At 37.1% G+C, this 18,784-nt stretch overlaps 3 protein-coding genes across 3 annotated transcripts in view; 2 read left to right on the top strand and 1 right to left on the bottom strand.

The window, feature by feature from the left end:
* Nucleotides 1-5,138, top strand: part of LHFPL7 (LHFPL tetraspan subfamily member 7) — a 56,605-nt gene extending 51,467 nt beyond the window's left edge. Inside the window, exon 3 of the mRNA XM_058817814.1 lies at nt 1,991-5,138. Within this exon, the coding sequence (XP_058673797.1) occupies nt 1,991-2,217 (227 nt within the window). The 3' untranslated portion in view covers nt 2,218-5,138. The remainder of the gene's footprint in view (nt 1-1,990) is intronic.
* SPATA22 (spermatogenesis associated 22) lies at nt 5,110-9,481 on the bottom strand. Its single transcript, XM_058817813.1, has 8 exons — nt 9,308-9,481; nt 8,779-8,907; nt 7,997-8,051; nt 7,773-7,868; nt 7,057-7,360; nt 6,592-6,721; nt 6,163-6,260; nt 5,110-5,837 (listed from the first exon to the last, which is right to left on the bottom strand). Exons 1-8 carry the CDS (start codon nt 9,348-9,350, stop codon nt 5,646-5,648), a joined length of 1,047 nt encoding a protein of 348 aa, XP_058673796.1. The 5' UTR covers nt 9,351-9,481; the 3' UTR covers nt 5,110-5,645.
* Nucleotides 9,482-12,261: 2,780 nt separating this feature from the next.
* On the top strand, nt 12,262-18,624 carry ASPA (aspartoacylase). The gene is made up of 6 exons (XM_058817576.1): nt 12,262-12,543; nt 14,378-14,573; nt 15,763-15,856; nt 16,294-16,401; nt 16,948-17,057; nt 17,584-18,624. Exons 1-6 carry the CDS (start codon nt 12,317-12,319, stop codon nt 17,794-17,796), a joined length of 948 nt encoding a protein of 315 aa, XP_058673559.1. The 5' UTR covers nt 12,262-12,316; the 3' UTR covers nt 17,797-18,624.
* Nucleotides 18,625-18,784: the final 160 nt, after the last annotated feature.

The following is an 18,784-nucleotide window of genomic DNA, read 5'->3' as shown; positions in this document are numbered from 1 at the left end:
GTGGTTTGGCCTCATTTTTACTGTATTTTCATTTATATTGTTTTTAGGGGTGTCACACATGAGCAGTTAGGGAGATCTGCATAACACAACTTCTCTGTATTCATTCAGCACGGCTGGTGACTGTCAGGCCCCAAAAGCAGGGACAGCTGCTGAAATCTCAGCTCCAGGAGCTCCCCCTGCCCTGGGCACCCCCAGCAGGGGCAGCTGTGGAGGATCAGGAACTGTGAGCCTGCCTCAGGATGCTGCCTGTGCTGGGAAGCACTGTTCTCTTTCTGGCTCTTGCAGCAGCACCTGGCACCCTCCTTGTGGGGAGGTGGAAAGAGGAAAAGGCCACAGCAACCACTGAAAATTCTCCCTGAGGTTTAAAGGAAGGAGGGTGGCTGCTGGAGCAGGTGAAACACTTGGTGCTCACAGTTCCCCCTCTTGGCAGGCAGCTTCTCTTTGTACCCATGTGTGAGATACCCAGAGGGAAACAAGACTTTGCTGCTGCTCCACTTTCTCTCCTTTTAATTTCCATTTTCTTCACCTTACTGTTTTCAACGAGGGATTAACTCAGCAGTTCCATTTGGACTAGAAGGAAAGGTTTAATTCAAATTATTCAGAGACTCAACAGGCTGTGTGTTAAACTTTTGGACTTCATCTAGCCCCCAGCTAATTAAAGTGTTTTTTAATTAAAAAAGATTAATGAGTGATTGCCCTTTTTTAGTGGATATTTTTTAGATTAAGCCTCTCCAATATTATAATTGGAGTAATATGCACATGCCCTACCTGAAAGGCAATCACAAACACAGAGAACAGCTCACAGTGTTTGTTTTATACTCCTAATGTTTCATTAGATGTTTGCTGGTTATGAATTATCTATCAGCTCAAACATAACTGTTAATTCTGGTTGCTGCTTGAATCACTTCCCTGAATTTGAACAAAACACTGCCCTGGAAAAGGGGAAGAGAGGAAAAGGGACTGGTCCATGGTATCTTTTTAGTACATAAAAAAAGCCTTTTAAAATAGAGTAGAGATTTTAAATACAGTGGTAATTGATTAGCAGAAGGGATGGAGAAGAAAATGTGGTTTCTCAGTGCTGTCTCAGACAAAAGGAGCTGTAACCCCTCACATCAGCCTGGCTCAGCCCCTTTCCACTTCCAAGCTGGGCAGAATCAGCTTCCAAGAGTTGTCCCTGGGGGATTTTCATGCATCTTTATCTTACTCATGAGTTATACCTTGGGCAGTCTTATTTTCAAAGTTGGAAAAGTGGTTCTGCTGTTGATTCAATAACCTGCATAAATTGATATTTGAATATGACATGGATTCCTTAAAGACTAAAATCTGTGAAGTTCTATTAAAAGCCAATGGGTAATGCAGGGTTATAGCAGGAGGCAAGCCTGGCCTTCCAATGCCAAGAGACATAAAATAAATAAATAAATAAAAAGAAGATAGATGGTGTTGGTTTTCATCAGTTATTCAAATGCAGGATGTTTTAAACAATTTGAGTCGGTACTAATGAATCTCACATTATCACAACCTCACCAGCAGAATCTAAAAAATTGTATTTGAACTCTTTCATTGAAAGTTTCTATTTGGCAGAACAAAGTAATTGTTTGTCTCAAGCACAAAAATGCTGCTGAGAAGAAAGTGAAGCTGGTTTGGAATCTGCCAACTTAGGAATTCTTCTCCTCTGGATTCCATTTTATCTGAACCACGGTACTTTTTACATGGCTACATAATTTGGATCACAGCGTTTCTGAAGTTATTTAATGGCAAGAGTTCTCATGAAAAAAATCCCAACTTGCTGCCTTGTCACACCACTGCTGTTCACAAGAGGTAATTATGAAAAGGAGGATAATCTGCCAATCACAAGGGGGTTTTATAAGCTATGCCTTTTCCCATTGATTTTAATATAATAGATATTTGCCTTTCTAAAATTAGGATTCCTTTTTTTCTAAAGGAATTAATGCTTGATAATAACTGGTGTGATTTTTTTTCTCCTCTCTAGTGTTCATAATGGCTTCTGGGCTTTTGGTTTACCCTTTTGGTTTCAACTCTGCTACTGTGAAGAGATTCTGTGAGAACTCAGACATCTACTATGCAGGAGACTGCCAGATTGGATGGGGGTACATGCTGGCAATTGTTGGGGTCATGTTGTCTGTCTTTTTACCATTCTTTGCAAAATATGCACCAAAAGAGCACATATCTCCAACTCCAATACCTACTATTTTATAGTATTTTATTACTGTTTAAGAACAGAACATTCCTGTCTACACTAATGGGCAGAAATTCTTGAAGCACTTCCAGTTGGCTGTGTTGCTAAAGAGAGGAGAGGAGATGGGGAAGAGAAGGTCACACTGACAAAGACCAAAAGTGCATTGAAAGTCTTCCGTAAGCACGAGCAGCGAACGCTCTGGAATTGAAATAGGATTAATCAGCAGCCTTCACACTGCTCTAACCACATCATGGCATCCTGCCTTAGACAAAAAAAGAATCAGTTTATCCTCAAAACATCTGTCTACCTCCCAGTTTCTTTTGTGTCTCAAAATTGTGAGTTTTAAAAGCTTCAATTCACTTTTGATATATTGTGAAATGTCAGAACTTTTATGAACCCAGTAACTTGAAAATCAATAATGATATTTTGTTACAATTATTTTGATTAGTGAAAAAGCACCTACGAGTAGCCACAGCCTAAAATTAAGATTGATAGCTAAAAAAAATGTATACAAGAAAAGTTTCTTTTTAATCTATATATATTAGCAGCACCTGCATATTCTAAGTTCTGGGCACAGTTTTTACTTCTGCTCCAATTGCCAAGATATAGAGACATCTTCATGAAGTCCTGGGTAAAATTTAAATTTCTTTTTTTCTGAGAACTCCAACTACTTCCAAAGGCTTCATGATGATTTAATACTTTAATAACAGGAAAAAAATCCCTAAGAATTTCTTCTCAGTATTTCCTAAATTATAATTCTAAGTGGACTTTAACAAAATGTTTTGAAATATGACAGCTATAGATTTTGGGTTTTGTTGTTTAAGGCTGAAAAGAAAAAAAATCTCTGTTTACAAAAATGTCTGTGCCCAATGGCCCTTATCTGTAGTGACAATACAAGCCAGAATGAACCAATTCCAGTATTTCCATTGCAATTTAGTCCAGACTGTAAAACAAAAAAGTGAAGTGAAGTGAAGTGAAATGCTATTGAACATGACCAGCAAAAATCTGCTGCTGTGTCAGAAGTACAAATGGCCATATTTCATTAGTCTGTATGGAATTTTGTGAGCTCTGATTTCCACAACAGCACTGAATTCATTATCAAGCATTGAAATAAGTGCACTTGATTGCCTTAAGCAAAAGAAACATTGGGTTCTAATCTCACATCACTGTTGTGTTTTTTCATTTAAAATAAAATTTTAATTCTAATTCTATTCTCATCTTTTATTTTCTATTATTTATTAAAAAGAAAAATCACATAGATTATATTTAATTCAGAGGTGTACTTCTTAGTTTTGTATTTTGGCACAAACCAGGTGATCAAATTTATTATTCTTCACTTAGCTGAGTCCAACTGATTCTGAATTTTTATTTTTTTTCATGGAAGGTGTACATGAAGGGACAGACAGAGACATGTTGAGGATGTATAAGAAAATGCAAACAGAACAATCACTGTGTTATTTCAATATACATCAAAGACTTCTGCAGTCTTGTTTACATTCCTCACCCTTCTAAACTTCAATGGAACATTGCATTGTTTTCCAAAACAATTGTCCTGTTCTTACATTTCCATGCACTCTAAAAGCAATTTCTGCACAGAAACTTAGCAAGTTCTTTGAAAATGCAGATTCCAATGCAGAATTGAGTACACTGAGAAAGAGAGCAGGAGTGCTGAGAAATTAAATCTTCCACATATTTAACAAAATAGGCTGAAGGAATGCCCTAAAGTAAGAAGAATAAATTTCAGTCTCTTCTGTATATTAATGTGCTTTTCAGTGATGTCTTACACTTTTTTAATGAATGGCTGAGATTGATAATTTTCATGTGAGAGTCAGAAAAGTGAGGAATAACAAACAACATGCAAAAAGAAAAGAATCACCACATAGTAGAAAGACAGAGATGCAGGCTTTTCTTTCCTAACCAACCTGTGCCTTTACACTAGAACCATTGTACAAGACAGGATCAATATGGTCAAGAAAAAAAATCACCCAACAACTGAAAAATGTTGAGTAGTGTGTATAAACTGTATTGAGTAGGGTTTCTTCTGTTTTGTGTAATGTTTACGACTGTTCACTTAATGTTTCACTAGAAAAAGTGATTTGTTAGTGTCAAATAGAAACTTCTTTTGCAAAGATCTAAACACTTCCTGAAAAGAAAAATTAATTTAGATTTTTATTAACAGCCATAACATACCTAGTAGACAAAGGACCTATTCCTGTCATTACTTATTAACCTAAGTTTCACATGTGCAAAACTGGAAGCATCAATCACTTAACTGGAAGCTGTTTTAAATTACTGTTACAGCAGTCTCACTATTCACAACACTGCTGTATGAATTCCTTTACTTCTTAAAGCTCAACTTCTCTTGTGCAAATCATCAACCTCTGCATCCTGCAAAATTCTGCACCTTTTATGAGTCAAGCTAATGCTTCCATTGGAGCTTCCTTTAACATTTTATAACATTTTTATAATATTTAAATAAAACAAACACGTGTACATGACCTCTGCAACTGGCAAAACCCTCCCTGAAGCACCCGTGCTCTGAGCCCACCTCACACTGAAGGTGTGGTGATAATTCCAATGATCCTGGCAGCAGTTGGTAAAGCACATCCTTCAGATCTCACCTGCTGCTGGCACTGCCTGTGCTCACACTGACAGATCACTTTTTTAAATAAAGACTGTCTGCGGTTAAACTGTGTAAAAGCGTTTTCCTGTTACAATTTGCTGGACCAGGTTCAAGTTTTATTCTAAATCTATAATTTTTTAAGTGTAACTAAAAGCTGTATTTTCCATTAATGTGTTTCTGCGTTGACTAGCTGGCTCCTTTTTAGAATATTAACTGTTTTCTGTATTTGACTTGTTGGATACAATATTTCAATTATTTTAAATGTGAAATTTCCAATTGCCAACACTGTATAATAAAATAATAAAAAAAAAATCCCCATACTGTTTGCTATTTTCTTGACAACTTTTGTTTTGCAATTCCCAAGAGATCTGCTACAAAGCTTCTGAAGTAGAGGAAAGGGAAATAGGAACAGCAGGAATAACCTATGAAAGGTAATGTTTGAAGGCAAAGGCACATAAACATGTACACGGTCCATCTGTCATGAAAGACATTTCCATGGCAAAGGCAAGGAAGTTCTGTGTTCTAATAATTCTTTCCTTTCTACTTCCTCTGTGTCCTTGGGAATCTTCCTACAGCCTCAGGGTCTGTTGTTATTTTATACAGGTATTATACTGATTATTTATTTTTTCAAAAAAACATCAATCAGGTAACACATAAATGGGAACCCAATGAACACAACACAGCATTTGTTGGATAACACAGCACAGTGATATTTTCAAATGTTTAACCAGATTTTCACTGGTAATTTTGGTAAATGTTGTAGCATGTCCAGCCTTTATGGGTAACAATTAGTTAAAACTGGGGTTTGGACAACCATTTTGATTTTTACATTTCATTCATAGTTTTTACATATGCTGTCATCTCAACATCTGCAACTTTAACAAAGTCTTGGAAAGTGTTCTGTTCTTGAGCAGTTGCTGGTCTTACAGAGACGCACTTGAAAATGTTCTTTTTTGCATCATAGGTTCCCATGCACCTGTGCACTCGACCTCTAATGAGTCGTGGAAGCTCACGGTCCTTCATCAAAGCACAATAAACACACAAAACAATTACATCACCTCACAAAAAAGCTCTCCACATGGCTGCTTCTGAGGGCTACATCAAACAGAAAACCTCTACATCACCTTTGTTCCTGTTATCAGCTACTTAAAAACTAAACTCAAAACCTCACCTGTTTTTCTGAAACAGAAGTCTGAGGATGCCTAAGTAGTGAGTATTGCTCTAAATTGGGAACAATATGATAAAAACATTCAGCCTGTCTTTTGCACTGTGAATTTATGTTTTCTTTGGAAAGGATTGGAGCCAGTGGTGACTGTGTTATGTGTGGACACAGAATACTCACAATTTCATAAAACACACAAGGCAGGGTCTCCTTTCCATCTCTCAGAAGAAAGTTCTTTGCTCCATACGCTCCAGGTGTGACTGCAGAATCCAGTGTGCCTGTCCCATTAAGCAAAAATTAATCATTCCAAGATTAATTCTATTAAAAAATATTCTAAAACTGTATCACTCTACAGAAGATTCCTACTAAATAGGAAATTAACATGTTCTAAAAACAAGGAAAGAAAGAGGATAGAAAAACTTGATGTTGGAGAATGACTGAAGTGTAAATTTCATACCTGTTTCAGTCACCTTTGATAGCTGAATGGAAGGGAAATTAGATGGTGTTCATGCCAGTATTTTGTGGTTTATTTCAGCCATTGAAAAATTCTCACTTTTTGTTGCCCTAGCATTATTATCAGATTATATTGTTATAATCTATGATGCTTACCTAAAACTTCAAACAGCAGTGCAGTTTTATAGGCATACTGGCTCCAGTGCCTCACACTCTGAATGACTGCAGACAGGATTCGCAAAGAATTCTTTTTTATTTTAGTTTTCACTTGAGATGATGAAATTTCCTTTCAGATGAAAACAAAAGTTTAAGTTAGACTTATACACTTGTAATTTCAAAGGGCACGTAGGCATTTATTTATTATTTATTATTTTAAATAGGCAATAATTATATTAAAATTAGGGCATTTGTTCAGAATATACAAACAACTTCCTGCCACTTAACTGAGGGTTTTAGATTATTACAGTAGTATACAGAAAATCTCAATTCTAAATTTCCAGAAACTCCAGGTTTTACTTAGGCAGCTTGAGCTGATGAAAACCTCATCATCTTCCACCAGTTTTCTTTCTTTACTACTTTCTTCATTGTGTCTTTCCTATTAACCCTGCCTATAAGTTTTACCTGACTTTTATCTTCTGGGACACAGCCAAACTGGTTTTCATTCATTTTATTTTGCTGAGTTTTGTAGTTAAATTTATATGCTGGACTCTGATCCTGCAGATTTCTTGCCACAGTGTTGGGTTTCACTGGCCACTTTCCTTTGGCTGTGTCTGTTTTGATGAGCTGGGATGGGTTATGACTGTCAGGGTGGTTTTGCTGCTGGACAGTTTTCAAACTGCTTGGAAAGGTCTCAAACTCCTGAGAAGTTCCATTATCAGATCTTGAATTTGCTGTTTTACCTAAAGGAGCATATTCACTTCTGTTCCTGCAATACAACAGTTCAGTATCACAGTGCCTCTTCTCAATAGTGAGCTATGTGATTAAAGAATATGAAAGCAATGCATAAATTGTTGATTTAGCTTTAAATATCTCCAAACTCCCTTGAGTTTACACCAAATTTATCCATATACAGGGCAGTGATTACACCTGTGCATAAATCTATCTGAGTTCAACAGGCCTTAAAACCCTGCTCAGTTACTGTCCTGCCCTGGGTAAGGGATCTTTCCTGCCCCAAAATTCACATATTTTCATAACTCTAAAATAAAATAAACAAGGTTTCCTCTGAGAGTGAGATTAAAAGGGTTGCTTTAACTGCTACAGGCATATGGGAAAATGTGAGATGCATTTTCACATAAGAACAAAAAGGAAGGGTTATAGACATTAAAGGCTTCACCAACCTGCAGGCAGACACGTTTTTTCCAGCATTTGCTAAATGAAACTTTGATGCATTTGGTGGTTTCATAAGGGAAGGAGCCATCGGATGTTCTGCTTGGCTTTCAAAGACAAGTTTAAAGTATCAGTGGCACAGCAGCAGCTTTATTGTAACACACACATGGATTGTTCAGGAAACAACATCCAAATAAAAATCAAAAAAGCAACAAATAACTTGCTTTTTACATACCCACTGTTTGCTGCTTTCTGCAGTTCATCCACTTCTGGGTTTGCAATTCCCCAGCCTAATTTTCAAAAGACAAAGGATGGAATATTGATAAAAATGGAAAAGACTGAAAGGTAGTAAGTCTTTGTAGGCCTCCAACTCTGTTTAACGTCCCACAAACAGACTCACATAGGAAGGAGGAAGAAAAAAGAAATAAAGGGAATGTGATCCTTTGATATTTGTAATTATAAGACAACTTCTAACAAGTAGGTTGCTTTTCTAGACAATAGTTCAGTTACAAGCATTAGACTTACTAGCAACAGAGATTTTATTGTGAGAAAACTTTGAAACTTTATTACAAGTAAAACATAATGAAAGCACTAAAAGCAGAGTTCTGCACCGTTCCTTCCAAGCCCAATTTGAAGAACAGAAGTTCCTTTCTGAACTACAAGAATGACATCTTACAAATGTTTCTTCTTGTAACACAGGACTTGAATGTTGATTGAAATCAACTGAAAACAAAAGGTCAGTTTCAAGAGACTCTATTTAAATGCCAGTGCTACTTCATTCTCCATCACACAAAGAGTCAAACTCCCTCTAGGCACGAAGTATAAAAAGCTCAATTGTACAGAGGAGAAAGAAATTTCCTGGAGGACAATTTTTACATAATGAACTTTTCAGAAATAGATATAAAGGATGCATATAGTTCTTGATAAAGACAATGTCTGATTGCATAGAATACAATCAGTAAGTTAAGATTTATTTGGATTTAGAGGCAGTAAAAAAAAATAAAATGTCTTATTTACCGAATGATGAGGGAGAGAAGTCATAACTACGAGTCCCAGAACCAGTGTCTGGTTCATTTCTAAGTGGATTTGAAGTGAGGGGCTGTCTAGTTCTTTTTTTCTGATTGAACAGTGGTACAGGCAGACAACCTAAAATTAAAATTTAAGTAATGCTATATTAATTGCAAAAGGGTACACAACCCACACTTAAAACAAGTAAATAAAATTAGTTAATTATTTTACATTACACATAAGAATTGCATTTAATAAACACATAAAAGGCCATTCCCTCACAGAATTTATGCTCCCAGCCCTCTGTCCTGCACATAATCCCATTAGTGAAACCTTTCCCTCAGTGACCAGTTCCCTGAATCCATCTAAAATCTCGCCCTGCAATAAACAGGTAACCCATGCAAGTCCACTCAGGAAATGGGGATTTAGGGCTAAATACTGAATATCCTCTATGAATACTACATACATAAATGTATTTTATGTCTCTATAAAAGCATAATGAGGTGTGAACAGGAGGGCACATAAGAAGGGCTGGTACCTGCTGTGCTCCGAGCTGGTGTGTCAGCTAAACTCCTTTTCATTTCTTTGCTGAATCTTAACAGGCAGCAATAGACTGATTTTTCCAAATTTGCTGTATGGAAGTCGGATAAACAAAGCAAAATAATTAGTGCTGCAAACACATCCAAATTTCACATGATTTTATGGCAGCTCCTCTTAACACTGCAGCACCAGTGATTGGCATAATTTCAAACACAAGCCCTAAAAAACAGAACCAGCTGTACTGAATTTAGAAGATTCACAGGTGCACGCCTAAGATGCAATCTGCTCTTTGCAGATTCCAGGCCCTGAGGGAGCGGGGCTGAGGGTCAGGGCCATGTTGAGAGTCAGCACTTACCAGGCTGAGGGAGAGACCTCAGGGACAAGGCTGAGGGTCAGCCCTGAAGGTCAGCCCTGACGGTTCAGCCCTGAGGGACGGGGCTGAGGGTCAGTTCTGACGGTTCAGCCCTGAGGGACGGGGCTGAGGGTCAGTTCAGACGGTTCAGCCCTGAAGGATGGGGCTGAGGGTCAGCCCTGACGGTTCAGCCCTGAGGGACGGGGCTGAGGGTCAGCCCTGACGGTTCAGCCCTCAGGGACGGGGCTGAGGGTCAGCCCTCAGGGTCAGCCCTCAGGTGAAGCCCTCAGGCGAAGCCCGCCAAAAACAACGGTCACTGGTCCGCGCGCTCGCGCCTCAGGCGGTGCGGAAATGGCGGGAAGGCGAAGCCCCGTTCCCAGCCGCTGAGGGCACGGCGGGAGCGGCCGTGCCCGGCCGGGAGATACAAGAACCCTTTACTCAACCCCCGGTGGGATTTCATTAATTATCCCCGCCCCCGAGGAACCGGTGTAGTGTCATCCTCAGAAAGCCCGGGGTAGGAGCTGAATCTGCAGAAGTGTGTGAGCACAAAAGTGGCTGTAAATAAAAGTAAAAGCATTCTTCACCCTGTTTGTCTCTTCGGCTTTTACACATGGGTGGTTACTGCCTAAAATCTGAGTGCTTGGCACGACTGGATCTTGTCCTGTTTTAATAAACCTTTTCTTTCAGAAGCACTCCCAAAGATCTGTATGTAGAACATCAAACCAATCTGGATCCTTACTAAACTAAATATCCCACTCCTTTTTCAGAGTGTGAGTATTGGCAGAGCACAGGAATAAGGGATGGGTCCCAGTGTTTAACCCTGAAGAGTGAAAACTTTCCATGTGAATTTCCATTCATTCCCAAATTGGCGGGTCCTGGGGACACCAGGAGTTAAAGTGTTTGGATGGGAACTGCTCTGAGGGGATAAAAGAAGCTTCCATGGGTTTAGTTCCTAAACTCATGTTTGGAAATTCACTGTCTCTGTCCTAAAAACTCTCTTAGGAGACAAACTTCTTGCATGTTAATTAAGTGCACAGACATCTCTGTGTTTCATTCAGTGCTTTGGAAGGAATTACAACCATTACAATGCCAGCAGGAATAAAAGATAAACTAAATATTCCAGCCCTGCATGTTTGCATTTTGCTGTTTACTCTTCAGACTTGTGCTGTGTTTAAATTCAACAAACCCAGATTCAGAGTGTGAGTTGTGTTTTTGGGTGTTGTCACTCCCCATTCTGGCACCACTGCTGAAGAGAGATAGGGGTCAAAGGACAGTACACACTGTCCAGTGCTGTAAAATGCAACTTTACTGCTTTGTTTAATAAATTACTCATTCTGATTAAATATCTGACAGCTTCTAAGTACAGAGTAGTACAGTTGAATATTTAAGCAAACAGTCTCTCTGTATTAACTCACTGTAAGCTTCAGCAAAATCTGAATGTGTGAACTGAAACATAGAGAGAAACGTCTGTAGAAATTATATTCCTGGCAGAACTATTCTAGATAAATCCTGTGCTCAGTTTTTCCTAGACCTACAGTCTGTCAGCCTGGGATATAAAGCCTTTCAGCCAAATATTCTCTCAGTCACTGGAGTATAATTCTAATAAAAAGGAATTGTTCAATAAACATTCTTTATTCTCTTGCAATCTAATATTTATTATGTTTATATCATGAGTCATATACCAATTGCAAATACTTCTGTCGTTTACAGTAATAAAGCTTATTTTTCTGTTAATAAGTCCTTTTATTCTAAATGTTTTGATTCTGAGGATGGAAGTTACAGCTGGTCTTTGGCTTAAGCTTCAGAAGCCTTTCTGAACGCTTTTGGAAATGGAAGAAAAGTTGCTGACTAAAGTTTTTTTGGGGAGAGAACAGAACTATTGTCCCATCGTGGTCTAGATCTGTTTCCTTTTTAATAAAAGACTGCCAAAGTTAGAGGGTTGTCCCTGGCACAGTTGTTTCAATGTGTTAGAGGTCTGTGTTAGCAGATCCCGAGGTAGAACTGGAGCCAGAACTCTGGGTAAGTCAGTCGTGGATAAATTGCGCTGTAATTTCAGCTCATGTTCCTTCTAATCACTGTTTGTAGGATTTCTAAAACAAAAAAGGTCGTACAAGCCACGACGTGCATTGAGGAACTTAGCTGTTCTTTGGCTTTTTTTAGATGAAAATACTTGAGGTTTCAGCATTGTGTGCTGGACCAGAGCCAAGATACAATTCTTATTTTCCTCACTTTAAATCAATCTGCCCTTATATAATATGATCCTTATGTAACTTCAAACATACATGAAAATACCTGTTACACCTACTTTGCAGTGCAAAAATGCCTGATATTTAAGTGTAAAACCAGTGTTTTCCACTGTTCTTTAGCACAGGATTTCCCTATAGATCCTACATTATAAAGACTGCCCAGAGTTAACTTTTGGACTGTGGAACAGTGCCATTAACAGCCTCGGAGATGTTACTAAATACAGAAACCGAAGGGGAGGCTCCTTGGGGAGGGAGGCTGGAAAATCCCGCCTCAAAACTGAGTTGGGAACTGTTGGGAGAAATCCACTCACTTTCTTTTGCGTCTGACCTAACCAGGAGAAAGACTCTCCTACTGGAAAGAATTTATTTTATTTTTTTTCCCCTTCAGAGAGAAAAGTTTTGCTGGAGCATGGGCTGCCCGTGTGCCCGGGTGAGGCGGGTCGGGCTCTTCGGGGGCACTCACGGCAATGAATTATCGGGGGTGCTGCTGGTCAGGCACTGGCAGCAGGATGGAGCCGAGATCCAGAGGGCAGGAGTGCAGGTGAAACCATTCCTCACCAACCCCAGGGCTGTGGAGAGGTGCACCAGGTACATTGACTGTGATCTCAACCGGGTTTTTGACCCCAAGAGCCTTGGGTAAGAGCAGTTGTGCTTTCTGTTGTTCTGCTTTTTCTGGGTTTTAAAATTCTTTCCTGATTAAAATGTTGAACACAAGTTCCCCTACTACTTTAACAGTGCAGTCACATAACTGAAATTACTGACCTTTAACCCAAAAAAAAGAACAAATTGCATGTGTTAACAGACTCACTTCTATTGCTGGTAGAATCAGTTTCAAACCAATACATTATCTTGAACATAATTTTAAATTAGCATTAGATGAGCTGCCTTTGTGTGAATTGGAGTACCACTGTTCTGAGTCAGAGTCATCATTGCTCATGTCTTGTGCAATTCAATTATATTTCCAAGAAATAGCAGATAAAAGCAATTAAACATAGAAATCTGAGTATCCGAAAGAATGGCACAGAAATCAGAGAAGTGTGCTTAATTCCACTTATGTACAGCAAAAGGTGAAAACTAGAAATTAAAAAACCTTGAAGCTGGAAATAATCTATTCTAAGGCAAAAGCACAGGCAAAAACCTGAATAATTTAACTGACTTGTTACATTAAAATAAATAGTCTATAATTACTGTAAAATAGTAACTAATTTTACATTTTTAATAGGATTTGATGTTTCTGTGCTTTTGAGACATCTATTCCAGAGGTGTACTTTGCTATATAAACATTCTTAGTATAGTTGCTAGCCAGGTAATTGTTTCAGAAAAGTTTTAATGGCAAAGGTGACTATCACAGAAAGGAATACTTACTGTATATATTTTTCAGGCAGTTATTCTTAACCTACACTTCTTTCCATCTGGCTTTCCATCTTAGGATTTTGTTGTTGATTGTTACATCTAAGATAAGCAGATGTTAGCACATAAGTATTGAGGCCATTCTTATAATTGTTTATTTTGGAAAACCATTTTAAAAAAAGGTAGTTTTGTTTGGTTTCAGCTGCTTTGAAAGCAGAACACTTGAAAAAACACAAGATTAAGACACCTGCAGGTTTCCTTCATATTAAACTACTATTTCTCAGTAAATACTATGAATTTGACTGGTCCTATTTCAGCTCTACTGAGTGTTTGAGGTAGCTCACCCTGCTCCCTTAAGTGTAGAACCTTCAAAAATCATAAATTATTTTACAAAATAAGAAAAAGGAGAGTGAAATTTTAATGCTACTGAAAGCAATGGTGTAATTCTCATTAGCTTCAATAAAAAGTATTAATAAACAGCTTTATGTGAAGAAATGTTGAATTTCAAAAGGCAGAGCTAAAGAACAGAAAGGTGGATTATGTGATACACAGAATCTCCTGAAATTACAAGGATTAAAACTTTGGAGGAACAGATTTGAAGCAGCAAAATCTTCACTGAGCTTTAAAGATCCTAAAGGAATAGATTGTAAAAGTCTGGTCAGATCCTGAGAAGACAAGAAATAGAACAGGTTAGGGAAAAACAGTTTAGAAAAGCCTTGAGGGTGATGTCCAAGGCAAAACATCATGAACTGATGTCTGAATATGGTCTCCAACAGAAGGGGATCCAGTCTTGGAAATGCTCTATGTTTTTGCAAAATTTTTAGTTAGTTTTATGCATAGGGGGAAATTTTGGGATGTAAGAAGAAATATTTTCCAGCCAAACTTTGATAAAATAATTCTAATACCCTTCTGCACAAGACTCAGAATAATAAAACAATTACTAGAGAATCATACTTGATTTCTTCAACAAATTCAGTCAATTTTAAGTTTGGTAATTAAACAGGTGATTTCAATTGCAGTCAGTTTTGGATTTAAAGTAAAAAGAAAAGGCTAATACATATTTTGTTGACTGTAAAGCCATGGAATGAGCTCACTAATTTCTTTGTGCTGATATTAACAGCAGGCCAGTGGTGGAAGATATTCCATATGAAGTGAGGAGGGCTCAGGAAATCAATCATATATTTGGTCCCAAAGGTAGTGATGATGCCTATGACCTTATTTTTGACCTTCACAACACCACTTCTAACATGGGTGGTACCATTATTCTTGAAAACTCCAGGGATGACTTTACAATTCAAATGGTTCATTATATCAAGGTAAAACTAATTTAAATGAACTATTAAATTACATTATTAGTTGTAATGTTGTATTACTATATATTATATTGTAGTTTCTTTAAATATACTATTTTTTCTTCTGCAAAACTGTTTAAAATATTTCATTACTCATATGATGAATTTTTTTAATCAGAGGCAACTATTAATTTGATTATAATATCAGGTAATTCAGATTTAAACTCATCATATCTTCATGTATTAAAATGAGCATTATTAAGACTAATGGGCAAAGAGGAATACTTAGAATAACATCTATGAAAATTAATGTAGTTTAATCTGCTTTCACACTGATCTGTCAGGAACTTGGATAAATTTGGGTTACACGTGCTAAATAGTTAAACATTAATTTCATTAAATAAAGAGATGTAACAAATAATGGAAGTAGGTACTGACAACGTTTCCTTATCAGTGATGTGTCTTTAGAAGCTGTTTGATTCCGCTGTTCCTGAAGCTGATAAGTTTTGGTAGGGTGTGGTTTGCAGAAGTGATGCTTTAAGCAGAATTTGCTTGAATTCTGGTGGCCTGGACTGTGACTGATGGAATCCAGGTTGGGCCAATGATATGGGATTTTAATTTTGTTTTTTTCCCTTGGAAACAAGGCCTTTTCAAACTTTTTTTTTTGTCTTATTACATGTATTATTTTAAAATGCTAATTAAAAAAATACATGAAGCTCTAAAAAGCTTACATGAAGATCTAAAAAGCTTTTGACAAAAATTATATTAAGAGTGATGGTGGGCAGGCATCAAGGAAGAAGCCTCAAGTAGCAAAAATGCCAATAAGGATTAAAATGAGGCTTAATTCACAATCTGTGTCCCCCATAAGAGAACTGGAGTCTAACTCCAAATAAAATAGTTGAAATCTGCTTTATGGTATTTCAGTTCTCCCTTTTGGAGCCATGCTGAGGAGATTTTTTTTCTCTGCTGGCAGTTCCAGAGTAGAGCTGTGCTCAGTTCTGGTTCAGTGGAGCTGCCTGGCATCACTTAATGGGACAGACACCAACAAACACAGCTTTGTGCATTTTCTAAAGATGTCCTACTTCCTCGAGGGCCCTGAAATAAAGACAACATATTGAAGACATTGTGTAAATCACTTCTGCATCAGTAATCTTTTGTGGCACAACATTTGAAACCCTTTTGCATGACAAAGGTTTCTAAACCATCTCCACAGAACGCTTTGGCTCCAGAACCTTGTCCTGCTCTGCTGATTGAACATCCCAGCCTGAAATATGCAACAACTCGCTCTGTGGCAAAACATCCTGTTGGTAAATATCAAACCTAAAGGCTCTTTCAACCCAGCAGCGATGGTTTGGAAATGTGGCTGTTTTCAGGTGTGCTCACAGAGTGCTCTGAGCACCAGGTGCTGCTTGTCTGACAATATTTACCAAAATGAATGGATGTGATTATCCATTCTTCTGATTTACACAATCATTACATAACACAGAAATCCTTAAACTCAATTAACCCACTTTCTGCAGAAAATATTTACAATGTATTTTTTATTTAAAAACCCCCATATATTTATTATAAATATTTTTATAAAAGACAAGGATTTGCTTGCCTTAAAACCCCACATAATTCTGTGCCTTACAATCCCTCTTAAACATTAAATACTGGCCCAGCAGACATTTATTTTTGCTGTGCATGTGATGAGTGGTGGTGACATTAAGTGACATTAATGATCTGCCTCATCTCCAAACAGGTGTCGAGGTGGGGCCCCAGCCACAAGGTGTTGCTAGAGCTGATGTTTTAGAGAAAATGAGGAAGATTGTCAAACATGGCCTTGATTTTGTGCAACTTTTTAATGAAGGTATGAGAGGTCACAACATCCTGTGTCATGTCAGGGACTATTTTAGGAGAATATTTTTAAAAATGACACTTTACAGGTGGGGGGAGAATTAAAAAATTAAAGTCAGACCTGTGCACTACCTAAAACACACTCTGACAAAATAAGTAGTTTTCATCATTTCAGAGTGTATTTTGTCAGTAGGTTGGGGTTTTTTGAAATAGAAAGAAAATAATACAGTTATGCATGTCAGAATTTCCATTATTGTGCTGGAATAGTAAAGATTAAATACCACTGATATCACTCTGTGCTGTACAACACTAGTAAACAGACCTTTCATTGATTTCCCCATCTACAAAATAGGTCTTTTTATATGAAAAGTAACATTTCAGTAGCAAATTTAGATTTGAACTTCATATGCCCCAATACATGACTGGATCATCTTTCTCCAACTTGGCTTTGAGGGGACAACCTGATGATTTGAGCCATTCTGCAGAGAATAAATAATGCAATGTTCTTTTTAACAGGCAGTTTTTCATCTTGACATTAAATTACATTTATTCTTTCTAGGCAAAGAATTTCCACCATGTACAATCGAGGTTTTTAAAATAATGGAGAAAGTAGATTATCCCAGGAATAAGAATGGTGAAATTATTGCAATAATTCATCCTAAACTACAGGTAATTTCTAGAATAGTTTCCTTTTGTGACATTTTCTACTTATTCCTGTGTTGCTTCTGCTATATTGTTGTATATTTTAGTAATAAATATTTAAAATGCCAATATTGCCAAGGATTTTATTGAATATTTTAGACCTCCCCTAGGGTTAAGTTCTCTCACTAAGGTCATACATTCATTATTTCAGGAACTGTCTTGGGAATCACTGAATCTAAAATCACTACAAAGAAAAAGCCAATAGGACAGCTTATATTTTAAAATATAAATCTAATTTTTAATTCTAAAACGAGTGTCTGTTTTCAATTTTCAATCAATTGTGAGCATCTGCAGTTTCCTTCTAGTTCACTTTACCAGTGAATTCTGAAAATGAGGGCCAGACACACAAAATGAGGTATTAAGATTAAACAATTACTTTAAAAGCTTTTGCCATAAACTGCAGAAATTTGCATAATTAGCATTAACTCAAGAATCACATAAAATATACAAAAACCTGAAAGTAAATATATTCTATTTATTTTCTTTCCCTAAGGATCAAGACTGGCAGCCACTGAAGAATGGTGATCCTCAATTTTTAACTCTTGATGGAGAAGTAATTCCATATCAGGGGGACTGTACAGTCTATCCAACATTTATTAATGAAGCTGCATATTATGAAAAGAAACAAGCTTTTGTAAAAACAGAGAAAATCAAACTCACTGCAAAACACCTCAGGTTGTCAGTCTCAGAGCAGAGCACTTCTTAAGAGCTTTTGTCATATAAAAAGTGAGTTTCCTTATGAACTCCAGGGTCATTCAGTAGTTACTTGTGGGATACACAAATGCAGAATCTAATTTTAAATTGTAATTTAATTAACCTTGCTGAGCACTTTGAGATCTACTGTCATAATGCTTATTATGACTGTTTATTGTTCTAATAGACTCCTACAGATGCAAAGAATTTATAAATATTTTTGTGAAGTTTTTATGAAGAAGCTCATCCACAGTACTACATTATATACAAAAATTACAGCTTTTCTACTTCATAACCCCAACCCTCAATAACCAACACTTTTTACAATGGCTTAATCCTCTAAATTAATTCCTCAGGTAAACACACAGAATGTGAGACAAAGGATAAGCTGGGCAGAGAGAAATAGGGGGAGGGTGTGTATAATAAATGATGTTATCTGCATATGTGACTGACCCCCACTGTGCTGAAGTGGAAGCCTTGGGGCTTATTTTGTTTTTATACTTACAAACATTAAAAGAAGCTAAAAACAGGATTTCAGAGAAATATACTCTAAAAAGCTTTACATTTCACTTTAGTGTATTTCAGAATAAATTGAAGCTGCTTCTGATTTAAGGCAAGATTTAGACAGTTATTCTGTTTTGATGAAGAGCAATGCACAAACCATACCTGAGTATTCCAGAATGGAAATTAAGAAGAATTCCATATGGAGAGACTTGTTCTGTATCTGTGGAGACAAAGCCTGTCAATGTCTTAAAAAGATAGAAAAATGGGGGTTTAATTCATTTTCTAAAGTTGTTTTTTACACATTTGACAAGTAGGGGATAAACATTAAGAATTTTAAATAAAGACACGTTAATTATTTACTGAAAGATTAATTGTCCAGATAACTCCTATATTCTACCTTTGAAATGTGATGTCACCCTCATTTACTATTAAATTTAATAGTAAATGAGGGTGGCTAAACCCAAATAAATACATGTGGGAGGGGCTAAACCAAATAA

This window comes from Ammospiza caudacuta, chromosome 20 (genome assembly GCF_027887145.1).
Source record: "Ammospiza caudacuta isolate bAmmCau1 chromosome 20, bAmmCau1.pri, whole genome shotgun sequence".
NCBI lineage: Eukaryota > Metazoa > Chordata > Aves > Passeriformes > Passerellidae > Ammospiza > Ammospiza caudacuta.
Note: the sequence above shows the minus strand (reverse complement) of the source record. Positions and strands in the feature narration are given on the sequence as shown.